Below are 9,397 nucleotides of genomic sequence, written 5' to 3' on the forward strand. Positions count from 1 at the left end.
AGGCCTCGGGAAGTGACTTGACCGCACACACACAGCTGCGGAGCCAGGCTCTGCCAGTTTGGACAGCGCCCAACCCTGTCCATGGAGAATTCGCACCCAGCCCCAGCTAAACCTTTCACGGGAGGGGGTCCTCTGCCGCCACCTGCTGGTAGAGCGCGGGACCACACTTGCCAGAAACCGCTGTATTCCTTGTGAGCCAGCCAGAATGCAGTCGCTAAGAATATTTATTATCTACACGCCCAGGAATTGTCCTCTAAATTTAAATATCCAGCAAGGGAACCTTAGCCTTCCTGTCCACGGGTGGTTTCAGGGATGGGTCTTGGAGACCTTGTCCAGGGCAGTGAAACCCCATAACAACAGGTAGGATGCCCCTGAGCCAGGAGCTGCTAGTGGCAGCAAAAGATGAAAAAGGTCCCAATCCCAGAGATGCCAAGGGGAGTGCAAGACGCTTTGGACTCCACAGCCAGGCTGAGGGTTGGCCAAGCTGGGGTGCACATATGTGAAGGCCCAGTGCAATAGGCAAAGGCTGCAACCTAGGTGCCCAGTAGCTAATCAGGTGGGGGCTTGGCAATTTTGCCTCAAAGGCATATGCCTTGGCCCTCGTGAAGTGAGGTGGTACCGGTAGAAGAGCAGGCACTATTGACTGAGGACTTGCTGAAGGGCAAGTTTTGAGCCTTTTGTTCTGGCGCAATCCCACCCACCCCAGCACTTCAAAGGCTGATGTGGAAGGCGTCCTGCAGCCACTGGTCACGGGCATTGTGCGTCTGGGGCACAGTTAGGGGTGGGGGATCAGGGGGAAGGCTGGCATCAGGAGGCTCTTCATCATCAGAGAGGCCGGCATCAGGTGGGTAGGAGCTGTCCGAGTGCAAGGACGACGACAGGTCCTGGCATAAGCTCAGGTCTTGGCACAGATGCTTGTAGTCCTGGATCGACTCGTACAGGCCCCACAGCTGGCACAGGAGAGACATATCCAGCTGCCGCAGCCCCACCTGCAGACAACTAACAGTGGGCTGGAGTTGGGGATCCAGGCTACCCCTAGCCCCCGCCTCCTGAGATCCCAGGTTCCCAGCCCAGGCCACAACCCTAGCCAAGCTTTCTTCAGGTAAGTGAAAGTTCTGGGGACAGGAGATGGCACATGCAAGCTGTGAAACTTGCTGGCAAGTCACTGGCTGAGGTAACCAGTAGGGTTGGTTAGATCATGTGAAGAAAACATATTTTTAAATGAACACATGGCTACTGTTACCAATCCCTGTTCTGTGACTCAAATGCCGTCTGCAGGACGTCAGAGACCCAGTCCTGTCCTGCACTCTGCCCCGTGCGGGATCCTCAGGACAAGTCCCCGCACTGGCCTGGCCGGACGCCACCCACTAGGAGTCCCACCCCCAAGGCGCACCCTCCTCCTACTGGCCGGGTTCCCACCCACTTACCATCTCCTTGCGCAGCGCAGCTAGTGCCGAGTCCAGGTTGACCGGACGGCGCTGACCAGTGGCAGGGCCCGAGTTGGCGGCGCCAGCAGCGTGGCGAGGACCGTCCGGGACCCGGGCGGCGCGGCTCAGCTCGTCATGGATGCGACTGCGTTGGCTGTAGACGCGCTCCAGCTCCCGCCACGAGCCGCCGCTCGCGTTGAGGAGGCCGCTGAGGCCGCGCGGCAGCGGCGGGAGCCCGGCCAGAGCACAGCCCGCGCCGCCCGGCGCCTCAGCCGAGGGCAGTCCGTTCATGGCCCAGCCCTGCGCAGACGTCAATGCCACCCGGGCCGGGGTCCGCGGGGTACCGCATGCAGCGGCCCCGCCGCCCGAGTTCAGCCGCCGCCCGCAGGCCGCGCTTTGTTCCTTCCCAGACTCCTTGGGCTCCGCCCATGCCCCACCCCCTACGCAAAGGCGGGGCCTCCCTTAAAACGGCCACGACTGGGGCCCGCTGGAAATGAGGAAAGGCCCACGGGGGGGGGGGGAGGGCGGGGACAGGCAGCCCTTTCTGCTGACCCACTCCTACCGTGCTCAACTACCCTCTCATGGAAAAGTATCTACACCTGATCATAACTAAAAGGCCGAGAAATCATAGGGAAAGGATCTAAAAGTGGAGGGCAAGAGACGGGCAAGTCCATGCCTGGCTCTTAAAAAAGCAACACTAGCGTTGGCACAACCTTTCAGTGTCCGCTAATACATGGTAGTTGAGCATAGGTGTAAGACAGACTCAGGAAGTTGGGCGGAGAGGTGCCACCAAAAGACAAGGCCCAGCCCTTTTTTGTTCCTGTCTCTGAAGAGGCTAAGGGCATCCTTGGAATAGGGTATCTACCTCTTCCTGAATGCAGAAACTCATTTCATCTTTTAGGGACAATAAGACCATGGATCGATGAGAAGCCAAAAGTAACAACTAAGTAGAACTGGGATTGGCATGCATATTCAGAATCAATTAAGGAATAGGGCTGGAGCAATTGCTTGCTAAGCCTAACAGCTCAGGTTCATAAAGCTAGATGCACAAAGTGGCACATGCATCTGGAGTTCCTTTGCAGTGACTGGAGGCCCTGGCATGCCCAAACTCTCACTCTCTTTCAAATAAATAGAAATATTTAAAATAATAATATATTTAAAATAAACCACAAAGGGGAACAGCTGTTTTTCTCAAGGGATCGGGGGTGGGGGGTGGGGGGTTCAATGCTGCAGCTGCTTCAAGGTGCACAGGGCGTCAGCACAAGCCCGGATAAGGCCACACAGCTGGATACTAGTCTCCAGTGAGGTGCTGGAGCCCAGCTCAGCTGAGGCCCATGTCAGCTTCTGCAGGAGGGCTGTCTGTGTGCAAGACACCACATCTGCATTTGGAGGCACAGCGGGAGGGGGTGGCCCCTGGGCTGCCGCCTTGAGCCCTGCAGCAGCTCCTTCACAGTGTTCTGGACGGGGTACTGGGGGCTGAGAGGTGGGTCGAGAGCCTGAGGGGATCTCTGTGGCAGAGGCGAGCTGGTGTTCCCGAGCTTGGGAAAGGGCAGCCTGGGCATTCAGAGCTACAAGAAGAAAGTGGATGGAAAGGTCAGATACATGATCCACTTGCTCTTTTCTACTCTGCTTTCTGTGCTATGGTTTTCCCTGTCCTATGACAGTTCATCCATTTCCTACTCTTCCTTTTCCTCACACATTAGACAAGCACTGTATCACTGGGCTTACACCCCCACACCGGTCTCAAGACAGTGATTCACACTGTAACTTCATGATCCAACAAGACAGTGCCTGAAAGCTGGATGTGGTGGCATTCACCTTTAATGGAAGCACTCGAGAGGCTGAGGTATGAGGATGGCTGAGTTCCATGTTAGCCTGGGCTAGTAAGACTCTGCCTCAAAAACAAAAAATGGTGGAAGCGAGGAGGGGCTAAAGAGATTGCTCAGAGAGATTGTCAAAGAGCTTGTTAAGGCGCTTGCCGGCAAATCCAAAGGACCCAGATTTGATTACCCAGTACCCACATAAGCCAGATGCACAAGGTAGTGCTGGTGTCTGGAGTTCATTTGCAGAGGCTGAAGGCCTTGGTGCACCAATTTTCTCTCTCTTTCTAATAAAATAAATAAATATATTTAAAAGTATGCTTATTTGCAAAGCCTGATGGCTTGGGTTTGAGTACCCACATAAAGCCAGACTCATAAAACAGCATATGTGTCTGGAGTTTGTTTGCAGCGGCAGGGGGTCCTGGTGTGTCCATACACTCACATTCAAATAAAAAATATATATATATACACATACATATATATATGTTTATATATGTATACATATATACATATTGTTGTTTTTTATTTAATGTATTTATTTGAGAGCGACAAACACAGAGAGAAAGGCAAATAGAGAGAGAGAGAGAGAGAGAGAGAGAGGGAGGGAGGGAGGGAGGGAGGGAGGGGGAAAGAGAGGGAGAGAATGGGCGCGCCAAGGCCTCCAGCCACTGCAAATGAACTCCAGACGCATGCACCCCTTTGTGCATCTGGCTAACGTGGGTCCCTGGGGAACCGAGCCTCGAACTGGGGTCCTTAGGCTTCAGAGGCAAGAGCTTAACCGCTAAGCCATCTCTCCAGCCCTATTTTTTTTAAGATTGTGCCCAAGGGCTGAAGATGTAGCTCAGCGGAAAAGCGCTTGTCTGACACGCATGAGGCCCTAGGTTGCATCTCCTCTGTGAGTGTGGAGGGCGGTGGCACCTGATTTAGTTCAGGCTCAATCCCAGTGTCGGAAACAAAAAATGCTAAACAGTGGGCGTGATGGTACACGCCTTTAAACTCTGCGCTCTGGAGGCTAGTGCAGGAGGTAAACCTGGGTTGGGATGGGACCCTGATGGGAGGGGGGAGATTGCTGCTCTTCCAGAATGAAGGGTTCTCTCTAGGGCTAAAAGGAGAAATTATCTTAAATCCACAGCAGGCACAAATTCCAAGGCCTCCTGTTCCTGGAGAATTACTATCAAGTTGTTTCCCCACCGAGCACACCCGGCCTCTCACCCGGATTATCTTTATCCACGTCTGAGTCGAGCTCCTGACAAGCCACGCAGTAGATTTTCCTCTGTTTGTCTTGGAGAAGGATCGTCTGGGAACCCGAAAGCACAAGGAACACTGGTGAGATACCGGGGAAGTTGGGTCCAAAAGGGGAGAATTACGGAGGGGCCGTGCGTCCAGGCCCGTAGTTGCATCCCGGGTCCCTCCTCACCCCGCAGTCTGCGCACGTATCGCCCAGCATGCGGTACCCGCGGAGCAGGTAGTCGCCCATGAGCCGGGAGATGCGATCCTGGCGCTCCCGTCGCGCCTGCAGCACCTTCGTCTCCGCTTCAGTCGGGGGCTCCCAGGAGAAATCGTCGACCTCTGCGGAAGAAAGGCACAAGGGACCAGAGTCTTGTAGGAAAGAAATGCTTCCCACGTCCCGCGGTCAGGGGCTGGGATAGTCAAATCCTCACCAGCGCCATTCAGGGCCATGTTGCCGTTGTCACCCGCAGGGCTCACCGGAAGTGACGCACAACCCCCTGCGCCTTCACCGCTCGTGTACGGGCAGGAGGGGGTGAGGGCGGAAGTGATGTTTAGACTTCGCCCTGCCCGGAGTGGGGCGTGTCCGCAGCACACTTAACCCTGTCCTGGACGAGCTTCTGTCAGAACAAGGTAGACCAAAGCCCGGCGTGGTGGCGCACTGCTTTAATCCCAGCATTCAGGAGGCAGAGGTAGGAGGATCACCGTGAGTTCCAGGCCACCCTGAGACTACATAGTGAATTCCAGGTCAGTCTGAGCTAGCGAGAGACTCGAACCCCCCCCACACACACACAAAAAGAAGAAGAAGAAAGAAAGAGCACTTAAGACTGGCGTCTCCATGGTAATGCCGCTCTTGTCGCTGGACTAGGACGTGTCACGGATGGAAGGGACCACTTGGTCTGAGAGATCTACACGTGCCCTGGTTTCCTTCCCGCGCAGGTGGAGTGAGAGGCAGGCGGGGCAGTGGGTCCGGCCCTAACCGAAGGAAGAACAACTAACGCTGCGGGGCGAGCGCTTGCAGCCGCCTCGGGCCTCAGTGCACTCGGACGGGGCAGGCTTAAGTAGCCTCTTTCATGACTCCTCCCCCTGCTGCACATCCTCTGTCCAGCACCTCCCCCCCCCCCACACACACACACACTAGGCCTGATGCAGAGCCTGCCCTAAGCAGACATGTTTTGTAGTTTAAGCCCTCCAAAGCTGAAGAGCTCTATGTTTGGCATGCGCAGTTCTAGTGTGACATATACTTGTGACTTAGGTGGATTGCAAATTACATTACCAATGCTCCTTGAACACTGACCTTCATGATTTCTTTCTCTTCTATGTTCTTTTTCCATATGAATCTTTTCATCTAATTATGTTGAAAAAAGTCAGATGGAGCAGGGCGTGGTGGCGCATCTCTTTAATTCCAGCAGTCGCCAGAGGCAGAGGTATGAGGATCGTCGTGAGTTCAAGGCCACCGAGAGTACATTCCAGGTCAACCTGAGCCAGACAGAGACCCTACCCCGAAAAAGAAAAAGAAAAGTCAGATGGGACAGACAGGCATCCCCAGATATATGTAAGCATCAGTGTTGCCAGGCTGTAAACCTAGGCAGTGTTTGAAAAGCTAGGGGCTGGGCATGGTTGTGCACATCTTTAATCCCAGCACATGATGAGAGACCAAGGTAAGAGTATCACTGTGAGTTGAGGGGCCCCTGAGACTAAAAAGTGAACTCCAGGTCAGCCTGGGCAGCAGCAATACCCTACCTTGGAAAAAAAAACAAAAAAATGAGAGGAAAGGAAAGGAGAGGGGTGGGGAGGAGAGGGGAAAGAAAGAATGAATGAAAAAAGAAGTTAGGACTAGATGTCCCAACCCCTCAATTTCACCCCCAACTTCATTTCACTGGTCATAACTTTTTAAATTTTTTAAAGTTTATTTTATTTTATTTAAGAGAGGGAGAAAGAGGCAGAGAGAGAGAGAGAGAGGACTACAAATGAACTCTCAATCTCATAGCCAACTTTCTTTCACTGGTCATGACTTTTTGTTGTTGTTGTTGTTTTATTTTTTTTTTCAAGGTAGGGTCTCACTCTAGCCCAGGCTGACCTGGGGTTCACTATGTAGTCTCAGGGTGGCTCTGAACTCACGGCGATCCCCCTACCTCTCCCTCCCAATTGCTGGGATTAAAGGTGTGTGCCACCATGCCCAACTTTTAAACTTTTTAATTTTTTAAAAAATTTATTTTACTTTATTTGAGAGAGAACACTGCAAATCAATTCCACATGCATGTGCCACCTTATGCATCTGGCTTACATGGGTCCTGGGAAAAGTGGAAGGGGAAAGCCAGATGCACAAGGTGGCGCCTGCATCCAGAGTTCATTTGCTGTGGTTGAGGGCCCTGGTGCTTCCATTCTCTTTCTCTATCTGACTCTCCCCTTCTCAAATAAATTTTAAAAAGGACACAGATATGGAAAAGACAGTAATACATGAATTTTTTGAGAGAGGGAGAACCATCTTGTCATATGGGAAAGAGACCCCTTAGGACTTGAGGGGATTTGTGGGCGGTTAAGACATTAGTGATGGTGGTCTCTTCAATCCCTTCTTGCTAGAGCCTTCATCACTAAGGAAAACCTCCTGCTTCACCTTTCCTGTATTGAATTTATCTGATTTCTGTGTCTACTGTTCTCTATTAGATGGGTTTGTGATTGATTGCTATTCTTAGAACTTCTGTCCTCTAGATGGTTCTATGAATGAGTGTTATTCCATGCAGCCTTACAGAGAGATAGGAAACAACAGGGTTTTCCCAAGGGGTCATTCACTGAGTTCGGGTTGTGGTTGGTTGATAGAATCTCCCTGGACTTCTTTGAGGGTAAATACATTCTTTACTAATATAGCCTGTTGTGCCTGGATTGATGCTTCAAGCCAAGTGGAGCAGCCCATGGTGACTGAAGAACAAAGCCAACTGGCTCTCTAAGTCTGGTGCTTTATGTGTTTGCTAACCTGGGACCCTAGATGGCATGATGAGATCAGTAGTGCAAGCTGGCCTTAGCCTGCTGTCCATGTCCTGTCAACAGTAACCCTAACTAAATGTTGTGACAAATGGGATAGGTTTGTGTCTAGTTCCTATTGATCATACTAGTAAGAGTTGCCACCAAGTGGTGTGCTAATGGGAAAATGTCACCAAACTGGTGGGGAAATGAAGAGGGAATAACATAACTTTTGTTTTTTGTTTTTCAAGGTAGGGTCTCACTATAGCCCAGGCTGACCTGGAATTCACTCTGTATTCTCAGGGTGGCCTCAAACTCAGAGCAATCCTCCTACCTCTGCCTCCCGAGTGCTGGGATTACAGGCCTGTGCCACCACGCCTGGCTAATTGTTATTTTTATTATTGCATGCATATGTGTGTGTCAATGCACCAGAGTCTCTTGCTACTGCAAACAAATGTCAGATGCTTGTCCCACATTTTGCATGTGACTTTACATGGATACTGGGGAATTGAATCCAGGCTAGCAGGCTTTTCAATCAGGCACCTTTCACCACTGAGCCATCTTTCCAGCCCACGTATTTATTTATTTGACAGAAAAAGAGAGAGAGTGAGTGAGAGAATGGGCATGCCAGAGCCTCAGCCACTGCAAATGAGCTCCAGATGTGTGCACCCCCTTGTGCATCTGACTAACATGGGTCCTGGGGAATCAGACCTGTGTCCTTTGGCTTGGTAGGCCAATGCCTTAACCACTAAGCAATCCCTTCTGCCTTTTTTTTTTTTTTTTTCAAGCAGGATCTCACTCTAGACAGCCTTTTTTTAGATAGAGTCTCACTGCCTCACTGTAGTCCAGGCTGACCTGGAAATTCACTATGTAGTCTCAGGGTGGCCTTGAACTCATGACAATAATCCCCATCTGTCTCCACAGTGCCAGAATTAAAGGTGTGTGCCACCACACCCAGCTGGTTTTGGCTCTTCCAAACCCTTCCCTTGCTGACAGAAATGATCACATATCATGTGAGCCATGCATCTGTCCCTACTTGTGGCATTGATGACAGGGTAGAAGTTAGGCTCTTTCCTGGGTGGCAGTGCACATCATGATATAGTCATTCAGCTGTCTCCAAACAAACGAAAATGGCATGTCTAAAGGACTCAGTAGCAGCCATGTTCAGTGCAGTGTGCATGAGAAGAGAAGCTTCAGGGAAGGAATTGTCCCCTCTAGGCTTCTTTTTTTTTAAATTTTTTTGTTTATTTTCATTTATTTGAAAGTAACAGAGAGACAAAGAGGCAGAGAGAGAGAATGGGGGTGCCAGGGCCTCCAGCCACTGCAAACGAGCTCCAGACGTGCGCCCCCTTGTGCATCTGGCTAACGTGGGTCCTTAGGCTTCACAAGCAAGCGCTTAACCACTAAGCCATCTCTCCAGCCCTCTAGGCTTCTTTAACCATCCTTTTTTTAGGCCTGATGAGCAACTCCCTTCCCAGCCACCCTCACATCCATGACTTTCCTTAGCACTTAAGCTTCCTAAGCACATGGAGAGTTCATTAACTAACACATGGAGGCGCTACAGAGCTTGCAAAAGACAGCCCTCATTGAGTAGTATAAATACATCATGGCTCCCAGACCCAGGTAGTGAGGAAAAGAGATAACATATACTGAACTTACTAGTTGCCAGGCACTTGTTAAAGCCTTCATAAGTATTAATTGTGCTCTGTTGAGAAAGAAGGAAACAGAAGCACAGAGAAATTGAAAGTTTTCCGATTTACCCTGCTGGCACTTGGTGCGGCCAGGATAATCAGTGCTGGAAAATGACCTCTGTGCTATGCTGCCACCTCAGACAGGTCTCACTGTGCAGTCCCAGCTGTCCCCACACTCAGATCCTCCTGCCTCCTCCCAACTGCTGATATTATAGGTCTGTACTACCACCACTCCTGGCTCTTGAATTAATTTTTGTTTGTTTTGGTTTTT

General features: G+C 51.1%; 2 protein-coding genes across 3 annotated transcripts; both read right to left on the reverse strand.

The window, feature by feature from the left end:
• Positions 1 to 206: 206 nt before the first annotated feature.
• Positions 207 to 1,790, reverse strand: Fam89b (family with sequence similarity 89 member B). Of its 2 annotated transcripts, none has more exons than XM_004656673.2 (2): positions 1,428 to 1,790; positions 207 to 950 (listed from the first exon to the last, which is right to left on the reverse strand). In XM_004656673.2, exons 1-2 carry the CDS (start codon positions 1,716 to 1,718, stop codon positions 711 to 713), a joined length of 531 nt encoding a protein of 176 aa, XP_004656730.1. In that variant the 5' UTR covers positions 1,719 to 1,790; the 3' UTR covers positions 207 to 710. The 2 variants fall into 2 exon arrangements, with proteins under 2 accessions (XP_004656730.1, XP_004656729.1); XM_004656672.2 differs by having other exon boundaries at positions 207 to 989; positions 1,428 to 1,782.
• Positions 1,791 to 2,565: 775 nt separating this feature from the next.
• On the reverse strand, positions 2,566 to 5,192 carry Znrd2 (zinc ribbon domain containing 2). Its single transcript, XM_004656671.3, has 4 exons — positions 4,909 to 5,192; positions 4,665 to 4,816; positions 4,460 to 4,544; positions 2,566 to 2,995 (listed from the first exon to the last, which is right to left on the reverse strand). Exons 1-4 carry the CDS (start codon positions 4,925 to 4,927, stop codon positions 2,649 to 2,651), a joined length of 603 nt encoding a protein of 200 aa, XP_004656728.1. The 5' UTR covers positions 4,928 to 5,192; the 3' UTR covers positions 2,566 to 2,648.
• Positions 5,193 to 9,397: the final 4,205 nt, after the last annotated feature.

Source organism: Jaculus jaculus, chromosome 1, assembly GCF_020740685.1.
Source record: "Jaculus jaculus isolate mJacJac1 chromosome 1, mJacJac1.mat.Y.cur, whole genome shotgun sequence".
Lineage (NCBI taxonomy): Eukaryota > Metazoa > Chordata > Mammalia > Rodentia > Dipodidae > Jaculus > Jaculus jaculus.